Source organism: Chionomys nivalis, chromosome 8, assembly GCF_950005125.1.
Source record: "Chionomys nivalis chromosome 8, mChiNiv1.1, whole genome shotgun sequence".
Lineage (NCBI taxonomy): Eukaryota > Metazoa > Chordata > Mammalia > Rodentia > Cricetidae > Chionomys > Chionomys nivalis.
The window spans coordinates 56,302,060-56,319,861 of record NC_080093.1 but is presented as its reverse complement, the minus strand read 5'-3'; the positions used below and the strand labels follow the sequence as shown (position 1 = coordinate 56,319,861).

At 50.0% G+C, this 17,802-nt stretch overlaps 1 protein-coding gene across 2 annotated transcripts; it reads left to right on the top strand.

Annotated features, from left to right (window-relative positions):
* Nucleotides 1-9,491: 9,491 nt before the first annotated feature.
* On the top strand, nt 9,492-16,278 carry Pgghg (protein-glucosylgalactosylhydroxylysine glucosidase). Of its 2 annotated transcripts, XM_057778483.1 has the most exons (14): nt 9,492-9,567; nt 10,290-10,570; nt 11,199-11,409; nt 11,485-11,920; nt 13,237-13,356; nt 13,537-13,668; nt 13,862-13,973; nt 14,078-14,150; nt 14,240-14,376; nt 14,509-14,642; nt 14,736-14,831; nt 14,951-15,048; nt 15,120-15,331; nt 15,407-16,278. In XM_057778483.1, exons 2-14 carry the CDS (start codon nt 10,315-10,317, stop codon nt 15,460-15,462), a joined length of 2,073 nt encoding a protein of 690 aa, XP_057634466.1. In that variant the 5' UTR covers nt 9,492-9,567; nt 10,290-10,314; the 3' UTR covers nt 15,463-16,278. The 2 variants fall into 2 exon arrangements, with proteins under 2 accessions (XP_057634466.1, XP_057634467.1); XM_057778484.1 differs by lacking the exon at nt 13,237-13,356.
* Nucleotides 16,279-17,802: the final 1,524 nt, after the last annotated feature.

Genomic DNA, 17,802 nt, shown 5'->3' with positions numbered 1-17,802 from the left:
GTTTTTTCAAGACAGGGTTTCTCTGTGGCTTTGGAGCCTGTCCTGAAACTAGCTCTTGTAGACCAGGCTGGTCTCGAACTCACAGAGATCCACCTGCCTCTGCCTCCCGAGTGCTGGGATTAAAGGCGTGCACCACCACTGCCCGGCCAGGATGTAATCTCTTAAAGCTTACCCCATGACATGCATCTTCCAGCAAAACCGCACCTCCTAAACCTTCCCAAACAGTGTCACCAACTGGGACCCAAATGTTCAAATACCTGAGTCTATAGGGAACATTTCTTTCTGTTTGTTGGTTGGTTGCATCTTTTGGTTTTGTTTGGTTGGTTTGGTATTTGGTCTTTTTCGAGACAGAGTTTCTCTGTGGAATAGTCCTGGCTGTCCTGGAACTCACCCTGTAGACCAGACTGGCCTGGAACTCATAGAGAGCCCCTGCCTCTGCCTCCTAAGTGCTGGGATTAAAGGCACATGGTGCCACTACCCAGCTGGGGAACATTTGTAATCAAAATCACCACAACTGCCTTCCTGGAGCTGGTGTTCTGGACCTAGCAGAGAGACAGACAACAAGTACATAGATGATACAATGAATATCATTCAGTAAATATGTGATACATAAATATATAGTATGTAAATGTGTATGATGTATAATCATAGATATGTATTGATACACAAAACATAGTTAATACTGATCTAATATAAGAACAAAATACAGGCCGGGCAGTGGTGGCGCACGCCTTTAATCCCAGCACTCGGGAGGCAGAGGCAGGCGGATCTCTGTGAGTTCGAGACCAGCCTGGTCTACAAGAGCTAGTTCCAGGACAGGCTTCAAAACCACAGAGAAACCCTGTCTCGAAAAAACCAAAACAAAAAACAAAAAACAAAAACAAAATACAGTAATATATAGTATATAATACATTAAATGTATGTCTAAAACATGCAATAATTGGGGGTGATACATCAATTGCATGTGAAACACACAGATAAAACAAAGTGTGATACACACGGTATATACATACATAGACACACATGTTATAGATTAACACATAGTATAATAAGTATGTGCAGGAAGATGGGAAATTGAGACAGCATGAAAAGAAAAAGAGGACTTGAGTACTGGTTTGTATTTTCTACTCTTGAAAGTTAAGACTTTCTTCTTTCTTTATTTCGGTTTTATGAGACAGTGTCTATGTGATCCTGGATACACTAGAACTCACTATGTAGACCAGGCTGACCTCAAACTCACAGCGATCCACCTATATACCACTATGCCTGGCTAAAGAACCAAGATTTTCAATACAACTGCTCAAATAAACATCACCTACAAAGACAGTATTCCTCTTCTTAAGATATCTCAAATTAGAAATGTGTTTCCTGGGTCTGGAGAGATGGTTCAGTGGTTAAGAGCTTGGGCTGTATGGGTGCTGGGGATTTGAACTCAGGTCCTAATGCTTGTAGAGCGAGTACTTTACCCACTGAGCCATCTCTCCTACTCTCAAATAAGAATTTCGTAAACAAGTGCAATGTACTTTCTTAGGGCCAGAACGTTTATGAGTTGTTTCATTTTGTCTTAAGGCCCAGGGTCTCATATACCCAGGCTGGCCTCCAACTCACTGTGTAGAAGATGACTTTGAACTTCCGATCTTCCTTGTCCCTCCACACCAGCGTGATTACAAGGTGTCACTGTGTGGTTTAAGCAGTGCTACAAAGTAAGTCCGTGGCTTGGCAATGCTATGCAACCAGTCTGTGACCCTCTGCTTTTGTTTTTTGTTTTCATTTTGTTTTGTTTTCAAGACAGGGTCTCACTATGTAGCTCTGGCTATCCTAGAACTCACTCTGTAGACCAGGCTGGCCTCAAATTCAATGTCAGCCATCTCTCTCCCAAATAACTGAACAATGTACCTCATAAACCACCTTACAAACTCAGTTACAAAAGGAAATTCACTGAGAGAACGAGTAAGCCAGCTCACATCATTTTATTTAACTTTTAAACTTTACTTAATCTTTAACTTTGCTTAAACTTTGAACCTGGCTGTAAATTATATCCTTTGAGCAATGTAATTTCAAAAGCTGCAAAATCATACATAGCTATTGCTAGTGGTAACTGACTCTGGAGGTCCTATTCTGGAGTCTCAATATCCTGAAAAGAGGACTCTAGAGGGGACTAGAGAACTCTTTGGCTAAGGATTTGAGAGAATGTCAACAGGGCAAGTGTATTATTAGTAAGGGTTCTTCAGAGGAACAGAACTGATAGAAAAAAAATATATGTATGTACATGTATATGGGATTTATTAGAGTGGCCTCCTAAACCTTCCCAAAAAGTACCACCAACTGGGACCCAAGTCTTCAAATACCTGAAGCTTTGGAGGCCATTTTCCATTAAAACTACCACATCTGCCTTCCTGGAGCTTGTGTTCTGGACCTAGCAAAGAGACAGACAGTAAGCTCACAAATGATATATATCATCCAGTAAATATGTGATATATAATATGTAAATATGTGTGATATAGAAGCATGATACAGGTACCTATATCACATAAATATATACCATGTTTCATGTACACCTGATTATATAGGTATTTACCGTGTTTTATGTATCATGGCAGTGGTCCAGCTAGTCCAACAATGGCTGTCTCCTGTTGGAAAGGTCAAGAATCTGCTCGTTGTTCTGTCCAAGAGGCTCCATGTCTCTGCTGGTGTTCAGTCTGTGTTGGAATCCTGAAGAAGTAGGCTCTAATACCAGCTAAATGCCACGTTCTTTTATGTAGGCTGCCACCAGATGGTGTGGCTCAGATTTAAGGTGGGTGTTCTTACCTCAAATATCCCTGATTTAGGATGGGGCTCCCACCTCGAAATGATCCAGTCATGAAAAACTCTCAGAGGTGTGCCCGGTTGCTTAGGTTTCATTTGATTCCAGATGTGGTCAAACTGACAACCAAGATTAGCTATCTCAGCAGGCGAGCTGTAAATCTTACAGGAAAAGGGAGATGGAGAAAAGACAGTCAATCTTTTTTGTCTTGGCAGGTACAGCAGTGGAGGTCAGCAAGCAGCAGGGCAAAAGGCAGTGGAGATGGCATGGAAGGGGTGACCATGGGGATGGGGGAAGGCGGGAGGCGGATGCCTTCAGCAAAAGAGGAGAATATCCAGAGGGTCAAGGAAGGAGACAGTAAAGTTAGGGAAGGCCAATGCGAATGCTCGGTGAGTAAAGGAAAGAAACCAAAAGTAAAGCTCTGGGGGTGAAAAGGGGAAAGCTTGTTCCAAATTACCATAAAAAGAGAAAGTGGGAGTGGGGTTACAGCTCCAGGGTTATGAGGGAAGGGGTGCCTGGGAGGAAGGAAGCCTGTGAGCTGGTGTGAGGGGCTTTGAAGGGCAGAGCAGGCGCTCAGAGGCCCTTGATATGCTAATAGCCACCATAGGTGTGTGTTGGTGGAAGAGTCAGGCAGCCCTTTTGCTCAAGAAAAGGATTCCTTTTAGCAAGTAGGAACTATCTTCTCAAGCCACTGAAAGAATGCTGTTGAAAGACCTGGATAAATCCAGACCCCCTCTAGTAGGAAAAAATAGAGCCAAAAATCTAAGCAAGGAGAGAAGAATCAGAAATCTAGAATTAGCCAGTTCAGTTTCAGGAACTAGCTGAAGATAAAGTTAGATTGTAATCTTGAGTATAATCCTGAGAAATAAGGAGTTGCCCCTTTGTGATCATCACCGGTATTTTTGGAATTTTCTGTGACACCCTCCCTACCCCTTTCAGATTACTGGGCTGTGGTTTCTTCCTTTAAAAACCTCTTCTCCCAGTTATTACTGGGGTCGAACTCCTCCCCTGCATGGGTTATGAGTCTCGGCCCCAGTGCACTGGTTCCTGTCTTGTCGATTAAACCTCGTGTGATTGCAGCAAGGACGGGGGTCTCTCGTGAGTTACTGGGGGGCGGGGTCATGCTATCCCAAGACTTGAGTGAAGTCTCCCCACACTAGGGTCTTTCACTGTCTAAATGCCAGACTTGGGAAAGAGAATTTCTTGGGACTTGACAAAGGAGGACATGGCACAAAGCCACAGCTAGTCAAACGGAAGAGAATAACTTTTGGATGCAGAGCCACTGACACATGAATAGCATAAACTCCTGGACCTAACATCAAGACGCAGGGGCAAGACTGGCTGTGGTGGGGAACAACATGGCAGTCTAAGATCTGTACAGCTCCAACAACAGATGACATCCAAACGTAGATAGGGAAAGCTCATGGGGCTCCACCCCTAGATGGAGCAATAATCTATTAACAACTGCAGAAAGGGAGATTAGTCTTCCCCTGGGAGGAGCCAGCCTCAGTGTGACATGGGAAAAAAACAAAAACAAAAGCAAAATACCCGTAAACAATTCCATGACTGTCTGGTTAAAGCAAGCTGTATTTTTTTTTGTTTGTTTGTTTGTTTTTTGTTTTTTTTTCGAAACAGGGTTTCTCTGTGGTTTTGGAGCCTGTCCTGGAACTAGCTCTTGTAGACCAGGCTGGTCTCGAACTCACAGAGATCCGCCTGCCTCTGCCTCCTGAGTGCTGGGATTAAAGGCATGCGCCACCACCGCCCGGCAGCAAGCTGTATTTAGAACTGGCCAGCCAGCAACCTCTCCCAAAGTCGGGATTTCAGAGAGTAGTCCTTCACTGGCTTTTGAGGTCCCTTTTATGGAGAAAGGTTAGGGTTGATATAAAACAGCTGTTGAGATAATTGGCTGTTAGAAGAGGCAATAAAAATAAGAGCAAAAACACATCCTGTGGAAGAGGAGCGAGCCATCAAGGTGTCTGGGAAGACATGGTTTAGTAAGGCAAAGGGCAATCTTCTGTCAAGGTTCAGAAGTTTAGCAAGGAAAAGGGGTGGGCACACATCGTGGGGTCACAAGTCCTGCAAAGGCTGAAATATGGATTTGCAGGATACATTAGGCCTTGGAAACAGAAATGTATTCTTGTAAAGTATGACTACTTAATAATAATGTAACCATGTACCTCCTTAACAACAATGTGGCTCCTGTTTCGATTTCACACCTGTAATGATTGTTCTGTCTCTTTAAGAGACATGCCACGCCCACTCCCTCCCCCATCTGCTGAGACAGGCTGATCTTCAGCTTCCAGCCTGAGTTCGCTCTTTTCCATCTCCTTCTCCAAGAGGCAGCTTCTTCCTTTCCTCTCCCCCCACCTCTCTCTCTCTCTCTCTCTCTCTCTCTCTCTCTCTCTCTCTCTCTCTCCTCTTCTCTCTTCTTCCCCTTCCCTTCCATACTTCCATAACCTACTTAATAAATATCCAACCTCACTCTGCATGGCGTGCCTATCAGTCTGTCTCTCGCCCCCACCACCATGTGGTTCCCTGCCCAGGACCAGCCGCCTTCAGAGCAGTCCCTGCCTAGGACTGGCTGCTCTCAGGACCAACTGCCCCCTGCCTGCCACCACATGGCCCGCTGCCTGCTGCCACTTGGGGACCTGCAGCATTTCTGCCACTGAAGCTACTCAGGGATCTGCAGCAATTTTTATTAATCCATTACAACACCTCCTATTGGTGTTCAGTACCAAGTGGTCAGCCCTAGAAACACCAACTGGAAGGCAATATGAGAGCCAAAGTTACATTTTAAGTTTTAATTACTGATCAGTCTAAGAACAAGAATATAGAAATGTAGGTTCCAAAAACAGGAACATAGAGATAAAGAATTAAAGTTGGAAGCCTAAGAGAAAGAGAGCAGGCTGTCGGCAGCTTTGTCAGCAGTTTAAGGATTAACTATTAACAGTGGGTTACTTTGCTTTACAACCAACCCATAGTTCTGTCTGTAAGACTGGAGCGGCCCTCTGCAAACTGAGGGTCAGCTTTAGAGAACTCCCCAGCTACTCATGACCAGCATCTGACGTGAGCTAACCTAACTTTTAAATGATGGGATGGATGTGACTTTTTGGTTGTGCATTGTCCCATACCCTTCCCTGCTATGCTAAACTGGCAGTATCAGGGGAGTAGAGAACTTCGGTAAACACCATCAGGAAACGCCAGAGATGAAAAAATGGGCTAAATACAAACACTAGTTTAACTGGAAAAAAAAAAAAAAACCTGTCAATAGAAACTTTAAAAAAAGAAAAAAAAGCAATCTTTATCTGAGTTTTACCTTGAGATTGTAAAAATTCTTTTGTTCATGCCTAATGCTTGCTTCTTGCTCTAAAAAGGGGACTTCGGAAACCACCCTTTGTCACAGCTACAGAAGCCGATCTTTGGCTGTGGTCACAGCTACAGCTTTGTGTGCCCCATAGCAATTTTTTTCTTTTCCTGAAATAAAGTTTGCTTCTGGTTTAACAGTCTTTAGTGGTCTGCCCCCGCATCATTGCCCGACTGTGCCCAGACCCAACAATTACTTAAGAGAGCCAGGAAACAAAAATGCCTCTGCTGTACACGCCCCTTGCCCAAGGACAGATAGTTCCTGAAATGCTGGAGGCTATCATTTAGGGGAGAAAGCAAGTCACATGCTTTCACTCCCCTAAACAAATTTGTTTGACCCCTCTGCACTAGAAGTGCTTTTAATCACTGTGGGCAGAAGGCTCTCAAGCAGGAAATATATCAGGAAGTATGCTTGCCTGTGATCGGGTATAGGCTGGAGGTACATCAGGAAGTATGCTTGCTCCTGACTGGGCCTGATGGGAAATGTAATGAATTATGGATTTTCCTTCTTAAGTCCTTGCAAAATTTTATTCAGGTCCATTTTCTGGAGAACCAGATATGGACCTAACCAAAGCCCATCCACCTGGCCAGTATTTAGTTAAAGCTTTCTTCAAATTTTGCTTTAAATTGCGGTAGTGGTCTTATTCTCAATTGGTGGATTCACATCAACACTGAACAGACTCAACAGGTTGTGTTTATACATTTATTCATGTATATGTATGTGTAATAACAATGGCTAAAAAGAGGCCATTGGGAGGGGCATACGTGGGAGGAGTAGGACAGAAGGTAGAAATGATGTAATTGTATTTTAATTAAACAAGAACAAATAATAGCTGGGCAGTGATGGCACACACCTTTAATCCCAGCACTAGGGAGGCAGAGGCAGGCAGATCTCTGTGAGTTCGAGGCCAGCCTGGTCTACAGCGTGAGTTCCAGGACAGCCAGAGCTACACCCAGAGAAACCCTGCCTTGAAAAACCAAACCAAACAAACAAACAAATAAAAAGCTAGGTGTAGTGGTGTACATCTTTAATTCCAGCACTCAGGGGGAAGAAGTTGGATATCTGTGAGTTTTGAGGTTAGCTTGGTTTTCATAGCAAGTTCCAGGCCAACCACTCAAAAAACAAAATAAAAATAAAAGAATTTCTCTAAATAGGAAAGGTCCAGTGAGCTAAAGGGAAAATCCAAAAAGCATCCGGTTGTGAGATGTGTGACCCTTTATAAGATCTTCACGCAAAGTCCACGGCCGGGTGAAGTAGGATTTTCTCACACATGCTCTGTTCCTTATGTGAAGCCAGGTGAGGAAAGGGCTTCCAGTCTTTGCAAACTGTCCCTAGCATGCTCTAGATGTTGTACCGAGCCTAAGGGGACTCCAGCCTAAGTGGCCTTTCACAGCCAACTGGCTTCTTTTACAAGATGGTTCTGATGAAGCTGTTTTCAGACTCTGCTCTCCTGCCACAGGAGGTCACTTGACATGTCTCTTTCTGACCTCTTACTGTCTCTATCCAAATGTGCTGAAATTCTTTTCTTGTCCTGAAATTCTTTTCTACGGTAGACTGAAAGACCTCACTGTACCTGGGTGGTGGTCTCTAAGGCGGAACTGGGTCTCCCAGGCCCAACACTGGGCTTTGTCTCCCCACAGCCACTGACAGTCATTGCTGCTACAGGTTGGGGAGGGCGGCAAAGTGCAGGAAGGGCTGGAGAGACTAAAGCTAAGGACTTCTGACGCATAAAGGCTCTGGGGAGATTTTTAAAGAGAAGGGAGAAAGAAAGGGAGTATGTGAGAGAAGGGAGTAGCTTGGAAAGTATCAGAAATACTAAAGAAGCCTGGATGGTAAATGAAAAATGAGGAGTTGACAGCTGATATGATTCAGAGGGAGAGGACCCCTGGCGGGCGGAAGAGGAACCCTGGCGGGCCTAGAGGCCTTGTTGAGGGTGAGAGACAGACACCCCAGGCAGTTCTCTCTCTCTCTCTCTCCTTTTCTGCCACAAGGCTGGTCTCTTCCCTCCCCTTTTCCCCTTTTCCATTCCCTTTCTCTTGATAAAACTTCCCACAGAAGTTCTGTCTGCCTGGTATGTCTGTCTCTCATCCTCTGCAGGGCCCCTTGGCCTGCCAAAGTCTCTCTCCAGCCGAATGACGCCAACAGCTCCTTCGAAGGATTGAGAAGAAAGTTTTATTGTAGATAAGAAGGAGAGTTCAGTCAGAGGCATCTGGAAGGGTCTGGACTGAACTGGGCCAGCAGAATAAATCAGGACATGATTGGAGACACAGGGAGAGCACATGACAACCAAGACACCAAGACAGCTCATAGCCAAAATGTCTGGGTTATATGGAAATTTGAGAAGCCGGGAAACAGAAGGGAAGAGAAGGGGCTAGAAAGGTCTAAGATAGGGGTGGGGTGTGTCAGTCAGGATTACTCTGTACAGGTACTTGAGGGTAGAGACTGGGGGAGCCCAGAGGCTAGCATAGACCTTGGTATGCTAACAGGCACCGTGGTCTAAAATTACTGGAGGAGCCATAGGTCTTTTTGCCAGAGCTAAGGAGAGTGACTCCATTTAGCAGATGAGACCGATCTTCTCCAGTTCCTGAGGCTTTTGTCTAAATGCCAGACTTTGGGAAAAGGAACTTCTTGGGGCCCAACAGGTGGTGACTGTACAATAGGAGAGGGTGGGTAATGGACTGGAAAAGCGAGGCAGGCAGAAAGCATTTAGGGTGCAGTGATATAGCCAGCTGCAAACCTCGGGTTTAACTGGGGTGTGACCTAACTGTCCTCGCTGGGTGGCACTGGGGTAGCAGGAGTCTCTACAGTGGGTCCAGGAGGCTTGGGCTTGACACCAACCATTGGTGGCAGTGGGTTGTTGGTGGCACGGAGACAAGGTAAACAGGGCTTTGATCTGGGCATCTGAGCAGCAGAAACAGATTCTGGAGCAGGTGAAGCCCAGGCTCTGACTGAACCGGTTCACAAACACAGAGTCTGGGGCAGAGCAGGGAACTGATGAGAGACGGACTAGACAGGCCCAGGTCCCGCCAGGAAAGCAGGCAGATGGAGATCAAAAGGGTGGGGTCCCCAGCAAAGGGAAGGACCGTCCAAGAAGACCGGCGGACCGTCCAAGAAGACCGGTCAGTGTCCTTTATAGTGACTAAATGTCACTGTAGAGAGAGATCTCAGGCCCCACCCGCTCTTGCGCACGTCTTAAAGCCAAAGCCCAATTCCAGTACGATCTGAATCAGGGCACTCGCCCCAAATACCACGACATTTTTCCCAGTTTCCGCCTAGAGTCAGCCCCGCCCACCTGCCACGCCGCAGGGTCGCTTCTCCTTCCTCCCGCCAGGGGCTGCTAGCACAGAGCCCACAGAGTCTTCTAACATCGGGACCCCGCACTGCCTGGAGTTGGACTGCGGTGAGTCGCTAAACTGCCCGTCCCCGCCTCCCCCGCCTACCCCCACCCCTTCCCCAACCGGCCCTCACCCTCTTCCACCAAATACTCTAAAAATTCACTTTCGTTCTTTCATTCCCAAGTCTCCCGTCCTGTCGGTCAACCTGCTACCCTCCTCTCCGCCCCCCTTCCCGCGCCCACTCACTGACTTCCTCTTTCCTCCCCCCCCCCCCCCCCAAACCAAGTCTCGCTCCTTCCCAGTTAGGGCCCTCCGGCCACCACCACGCCCATCACAGTCCTACACCACATCCGGTTCCTCCTCTCCCACCCCATACCCGCCTACCCCCAACCACCCCCCACTCCCCGCTATCCCCACCACAGCTCCTGATTCCTCTGCCTCCACTGTCCGGCCTCAGGCTCCCTGAGGGTTTGGGGCCAGCGCGGAACTCCCTGTTTCCACTCTCAGCTCTTCCTACTTCGAGAAGATGGGTCAGGACCTCGCGAGAGGGAGACCTGTTGCAGATGCTGAGTGAGCTGGTTTGCAGATTCAGCTGCATTCCTCTTGAATTAAGGGTGTGTTCTCGGCGCAACCCCTAAGTGGAGGCTTTATAAATACTGCTCTCCTAAACTAGCCCCTCACGCCCGTCACCGTCTATGGGGATCGTCCAAATTCCTTGTAGACTTGAGGGTTTATGTCAGTCTTCAGAGGGAAGCCCAGCTAGTCACTGTCATCTCGCCTTCCCCAGGCCACCTGGACTGAGACAGCTTTCCATGGACAATTCTGAAGATGACCCGACCATATTCAGTACCCACTGTCTGCCCAGTGACCCCAGGTTCTGGGCCACTGTAACCAATTCATACCTGGGCACACGTGTGTATCATGACGTTATACATGTAAATGGTGTGTACAACGGAGCTGGAGGGAACACTCACCGGGCAATTCTGCCCAGTCCCATCAATGTCCAGCTGAAGGCCCCAGCAGGAACAGAACCGCTGACTGAGACCTTTGCCCTGGATACTAACACAGGTTAGCGGCCACCAATCCTGGTCAAGCCTTGCTCTGGTGAGCGGGACCTCCCCATTTGTCCATGAAATCTCACAAGGGAAGGGACCACAAAAGCCAGTCTGTGACTGAGGCCTGTAATCTCAACACTGGGGAAGCCAGGACAAGAATATGGAGAATTAGCCGGGCGGTGGTGGCCCACGCCTTTAATCCCAGCACTCGGGAGGCAGAAGCAGGCAGATCTCTGGGAGTTCGAGGCCAGCCTGGTCTACAAGAGCTAGTTCCAGGACGGGCACCAAAGCTACAGAGAAACCCTGTCTCGAAAAACCAAAAAAAAAAAAAAAAAAAAATGAATATGGAGAATTGGAGGACAGCCTCGGGTATATAACAAGATCCATTTCAAAAATAAGTAAATAAATGGCCTTTAATTTAAGGAAGAGAAAAAATAAGCATAAAAAGCTGCCTCCCCAAATGAGGTCTCTGTGGTTTGTCTTGCTTTCCTGTCATCTGGGTGGGCCCACTACACAGTGGGAAGAGGCAACATGAGATCTGAGGGACCCCACTCCCAGCCCAGGAAGGTCATGGTGCTCCATGGTATGGGAGTCCATCTGAGACCTTCCCCAGGATGACTGAGCCTCCCAACCCTCCCTAGGTTCCTTCCTGCACACCCTGGAAGGCCCCAGCTTCCGGGCTTCCCAATGCATCTATGCTCACCGTGTGTTACCCCATGTCCTGGCCTTCAGCGTGTCCATTGCACGCTTGACAACAGGGAACAAGCCCATCACGGTGCTGCTACAGGCATCCTTCTCCCCAGAAAGCCCAGACCTGGATCTGCATGTTGGGCCTGACTTCCAGGGAGCCCGGTAAGGAGCACACAGGGTGAATCTAGGTGCCCCAGAGAGGGAGTCCTTTCCTGAGACTCAGTTATACTCCTGCAGGTACCTCCATGGCCACACACTCACCCCTGAGCAGCCAGGAGAGCCACAGCAGGAAGTACACATGCTGTGGATGCCGGTACCCCCAGTCTTGACCCTTGCAGAAGATGAGCAAGACAGGACCTGGGACTTTCTGACTGTGGTTGGTGGCAGCCAGGCTGAGGCCCAGGGCTGCTTTGCTGAGGCCCTGCAGCTGCAGACCAGGGGCGTTCTGTATACAGTCCATGCAGACGCCTGGGCCCAGCTCTGGGCCAGCTGTGGCCTAGATGTGACTGGACCCCTGGCCCTGCGCCAGGCCCTCCGTGGTTCTCTCTACTACCTGCTCAGTGAGCTTCCCCAGCCTGGCACCCAAGGATCAATCAGCCATGGGCTTAGCCCTGGAGGCCTCTCTAATGGGAGTCAGGAGGAGAGCTACTGGGGCCATATCTTCTGGGATCAGGTACACACTGGTTACACGGGAAGAACTGCATGTTAGCATCTTGGGCATTGCCTTTACACTACCTGAGCTCAAGACCGTAGAAAACAAGGCAGGGGGCTGGAGAGACGGATCAGCAGTTAAGAGCAGTGACTCTTCTTCCTAAGGTCCTGAGTTCAATTCCCAACAACCACATGGTGGCTCATAACCATCTGTTATAAGATCTGGTGCCCACTTCTGACCTCTAGGTATACACGCAGGCAGAACACTATACATAAAAAATTAATCTTTCTTTAAAAAGCAAATTTTAAAAAAATAAAATGGGGGCTATAGACAGAAGGGCTTCCTGGAAGAGATGGTATGTAGGAATTTGGCAGAGAAGAGTGGTGCGGGTTAGAGCAACAGAATTTGTGGAAGGCTGAGGGTGTGTGGCGTTTGAAGGCAGAGGAGCCTCACTGGGGTGGGAAGAATATCAGGCCAGTACCACCAGAGCCCCAGAGTGAGCTGGGTACAAGCCTGGAGCTTACTGGAGGACGCAGGAAGCCATAGGGACTTTTTATTTTATTTATTTATTTATTTATTTATTTTTGGTTTTTTCGAGACAGGGTTTCTCTGTGGTTTTGGAGCCTGTCCTGGAACTAGCTCTTGTAGACTAGGCTGGTCTCGAACTCACAGAGATCTGCCTGCCTCTGCCTCCCGAGTGCTGGGATTAAAGGCATGCGCTACCACCGCCTGACTCATAGGGACTTTTTAGAGGAATGACAGGGGTGGAGATACAGTCCGGAGAGATCTGCCAGGAGTAGCTGGGTGATGGGAAGCAAAGGCTGGAGGGGTCAAGGATGTAGCATGTGGGGTTCAGTGGCCACTGGCTGAGGAAATATTGGGGGAGAAGACTCAAGGCCACTTCTACATCTGACAGCTTGTGAAGGCTGTGCTGTGGCCCATTTGGCAGATGAAGCCAAAGGAAGCTGAGGTCAGGCAGCCAGAAAATGCAGAGCAAGCTCACCCTAGAGGCCTGAGCCCTGATACAAACTAGAGCCCTTAGCATCTCCTGATACTACCCTGGCTGAGAACCAGAACTCTGGGCTGTCTAAGCTGGAGAAATAGCATTGGAGTGAGCAAGCAAGAAAGGCCCCAGATGGGTCTGGATGAGCATGAGAGGAGGAACTCAGAGAGAGAGGCAGAGGGATTGCCAAGGGGTAGGTGCGGGAGGAAGCCCCCCCCCCCCGTGTCTTCTTTGCTGTGTATGGGCTGGAAGCCTTGGCGGGATGGAATGTGGGCAGTAAAGGAGGGTGATAGTATGGACTTCTGCTTAATCCCAGAATGGTTCCTCCTCTCAGGACCTCTGGATGTTCCCAAATATTCTGATGTTCAACCCAGAGGCTGCTAGGGCCATCCTGGAGTACAGAGTCCGTACACTGGGAGGGGCCCTGAAGAATGCCCAGAACCTAGGCTACCAGGTAACAGGGCCTGGGTGCTATCCCATAGGGTGCCTGCCCCAGGGTCTTCCCAAGGTCATTCAGTGACCACCAGACCCCCAAACCTCCTCTTTCCTTTCCTCCACAAAGGATTGCACCTCTGGTAGGACTGGACTGGCCCTCCTGGCCAAGACCTGACCACTGCATCCTCTTTCCTCCTAGGGAGCCAAGTTCGCTTGGGAAAGTGCAAGCACTGGGCTGGAGGTCTGCCCTGAGGACATTTATGGGATCCAGGAGGTCCATGTGAATGGAGCCGTGGTGTTGGCCTTCCAGCTGTACTACTGCTGCACTCAGGTGAGGCACCACTGTGTCCCACGTGCACCCACGCACCTCCTGAGGCCACACTCCACGCCGTGACCCTGGGAAGTTGAGTGAAGAGGAACTTTGGAAGCCAGGCACTGCTTTCTGGGTGTTCAGAAGGTAGGCACCGGCCGTGCACAGTGGCCCTCTTGTACACCCGGTCCTTTGCCCTGCTCTTCCTCTCCAGGACCTGCAGCTCTTCCAAGAGGCTGGTGGCTGGGATGTGGTCAGCGCGGTAGCTGAGTTTTGGTGCAGCCGCGTAGAATGGAGCCCCCAGGAGAAGATGTACCACCTGAAAGGTGAGGACTAGGGAGCACAGGGGCCAGCTCAGCGTGGACTGTCACCATGGAAGGGCGTATCCTGAGCCCCGACACTAACTGTCATGGTGGCCCCATGTGACCAGGAGTCATGCCGCCCGATGAATACCACTCAGGAGTCAACAACTCTGTGTACACCAACGTCCTGGTCCAGAACAGGTCAGACGGAAGACATCCCCTTCCCTAGCCCAGCACAGCAGACAGGGCCCAGTCAGAAGCTGTGCAACTGTGGCTTGTACCCTCCCCAGCCTGCGCTTCGCTGCTGCATTGGCCAAGGACCTGGGTCTGTCTGTTCCCAACCAGTGGCTGGAGGTGGCCGATAGGATCAAGGTGCCATTTGACTCTGAGCAGAACTTCCACCCTGAGTTTGACGGCTATGAGCGAGGTGGGTGGTACTGAGTCCTCCAAGGGCCCTTCTGATTGGTCACCTCCCCTCCCCTGCCCCACACCCTGTAGCACCCTCATCCCTTTGACCAAGAACCCATCCCTATCCTGCTGCCCCCTCCCCCCAAATCAGGAGAAGAAGTGAAACAGGCAGATGTCGTGCTCCTGGGATACCCAGTTCCCTTTCCCCTAAGACCCGACATCCGAAGGAAAAATCTGGAGATTTATGAGGCTGTGACATCCCCCCAGGGCCCTGCAATGACCTGGGTGAGGAGCCTGGCGGATAGTCTTACCCTACTGTCCTCCCCTTCCTTCCCACATGGTGAGTCTAACTGCTTCATATCTGGATCCTGACCTCAGAGTATGTTTGCCGTGGGCTGGATGGAGCTGAGGGACCCCTCAAGGGCCCAGGTCCTCCTGAGCAAGAGTTTCATCAATGCCACTGAGCCCTTTAAGGTCAGCCTGGCTTCTGCCCACCACCCGCTGCCTCCCTCTTCTCCCTCTGTGGGAATCTCAGCGAGGTAAGGGTCCTGCTGAGGCTGGACTCATGTCACAGCCGCTCTTGCTGCCTGCAGGTGTGGACAGAGAATGCGGATGGGTCTGGCGCAGTGAACTTCTTGACGGGCATGGGGGGCTTTCTGCAGGCAGCACTCTTCGGGTGCACAGGATTCAGGTGAGTGCAGAGACCAGCAGTGCAATTCCCACTTGTCCCAACCCTCTTCACCACACAGCTCTCCCTCACAGGATCACTGAGGCAGGTGTGGCCTTTGACCCCCTGTGTCCAGACCTGATCTCCAGAGTATCTGTCTCTGGCATCTCCTACCTGGGGAACAAGTTCAACTTCACCTTTTCCAAGGACACGGTGACACTTGAGGTCACAGTCCGTGCAGAACCCTGGGCGCCCTTGCTAGAAGCTGAGCTGTGGCCATCGCTGACCCGGCTCCCCCTGCCACCAGGTAAGGAAAAGCCTTTGGGCCTGTGGTGCAGAAGTCTTGGTGCATGCCCTAAAGGATCAACCCTCTCTTTTGCAGGACATAAGGTCTGCTTTCCCCACTCAGCTGGCCGGATACAAAAGTCATCCCCCTAGCTGTCCAGAAATTCCAACTCTTCAGTGTTTCCTGAAAGGAACCCGTTTCAGTACCTCAGGGACACTTCTGGACCCTCAGCTGCATTCCCCACCCACACAGTCTCTCAATCTGGATCCAGGCCTAAGCCATTAAGGCTATTATTGGGCGTTCCCTCTGCATCCTCCCCTTCCTCCTTCCTCTCCTTACCCTCTCCTGTACTGGGTTGTCTACCTAGAACTTCATACATTCCTTGCTTTGGGGCCGACCCCAGCACCCAACCCTTCAGCTCCCCATTTTGGTGTCTCCCTAGTCCTTAACTTCCTTGCTCACCTCTGGTCTCTGAATTGCTCTGGTCAAAGAGCTGGATGGGGAATGACCGGCAGCCCTGCTGAGGAGGTGACCAGCAGGTGGGTCCTAGAATCAGGGGCTTAGCTACCCAAATAAGAGCTTCCTGTGGTATGCAGTTGGGACCACGCCTGACTGGCCAAGTTCTCAAGGGTTTGTGGCTTTGAGCTTCCTCTTCTCTGACTCCTCTTGACGTCAGTTGGTGTCTAGCATAGTGGGCTAGAGTGAGAGCCGTTAACCATGGGAGAAGGAAGTCAGTGCTGTCACCAGAGGATGCAGTAGATGAACATCAGATCAAGACCACGAAGTTCCTGGCTGGCAACCAGAGAAACTGGAGTCAAATGAGCCGAGAAGCTGCCCAGGTTTCACTCCTGGCCCTCAGTTCCTGGCATACTTTATCAGAGTTCCTCCCAGAACAAGGTGCATAGAACAGAGCCAGGATCCTGGTAAAACCTGTGCCCTTCTACCAAACCAGCTTGGCTAATTAAAGTCAGTGGGGGCAAGAGCTCCTGAAGTCAGGTTGTGATGAATTCCTGTCCCTTTGCATCTGGGGATGTGGTTTCAAAGTTCAGCGGCAAGGTGGGGCCCTTGCGTCTTCCTCCGCCTTCTTTACGGTGGGCCAGGGCACTATCCGGCAGAAGTGGGTGTTCATCCGTTGCCTCAAAGCCAGGACTGGGCATGGGCAGCAGCAGGTTGGTTGGTAACACTGCCCCCAAAGAATAGATGTAGCCCAGTACCTGGGAGTGCATAAGTGTAAGTGATCACTTCTGTGCATGTGTTATGGTAAGCTTCTGGGGCCTTGAGGGTGGCAGAATATGTGGGCTGGCACAGCAGATCGGGTCTAAGTAGCCTGGGGCAGGAGAAGCTGTTGCTGATGCCCCACTGGCTTGACCACATACTCTGTCCTCAGCACCAGGGCACAAACCAGGCAGTCCTTTCCCAGATTATAAATGGAGGCTGGCAAAATATCCCGTGTTTGGGGACATCTACCCAGGAACAGATAAGTCCCTGCAGCCAGCAAGAGTTGGCCTTTTCCTCAACTAGACCAGGGGCTCATGGACCCTGTAGCCATCAGGAGTTGGCCTTTTCCTCAACTAGACCAGGAGCTCATGGTCAGCACATTGTCTCTATCTTTGTCCAAGCACAACCACACTGTCCTTGTCCCTTGTCCACAGTCAGATTAGTGCCCAGCACTAACTTCATCTCCATTCCCAAACACAGGTCATCATATGGCCCTATCTCCAGGGGTTGGCTTGGGAAAGCCTAGAGCTCCTCAGGGCCAGCTTTTGGCTATAGCCGTGTAACTGTGGGGAGCTGCCTCTCATCTCTGAGTAGGATAGCTCAGCAGAAACCTCCAGCCTAGAAAGAGCTGGCAGGGAGAAGGGGCTCCTGGGGAGGAAGGGGGCCTGGGTGGAGTACTCAACCCCCAAGTCTACTTTTAGTTAAGGGCTATGCAGTTAGCTTGCTCTGTAATAGGCCAGCCACAGTAAGAAGTGGGTGGGGTGGAGGGGCTCACAGCAGCCTCTTCAGGGGTGTGTCGTCTGCTGAATCTAGTGTGGGAGCCATGGGCACGCGACACAAAGGGAAAATAATGGGAGAACATGCATTTGGCACCACTGGAGGCTCAGAGTTATCCATGCCCACTGCCTGTCTGCCTCTGGACACGGCGAGCGAAAGAGAAGGCTGGAGTCCAGTGTTCAGTCCCACAGGAAAATGGACCCTACCTACCTTCCCCGCAGCCTTTACTGACCCAGGACGGAAGAAGACCGCTGTGGCATATGAGGACTCGGGGCACACCCTCACATGTTCTGGGACACAGCCCATCAAACCACAGGGTAGTAGGAATCAAAGGCCCGAGTTCCCGAACTTCATCCTAAAATACTTAGGCTCCTCCACCCCAGAACCCACAGGCTGCCCATAGCCAAGCAAAAGCAGTAGTCAGGGGCCGCCAAGCGGACAGAATCAGATGACTGGGAGTTGGCCAGAGGATCTGGTGCTGGGTCTCCCTACATAAC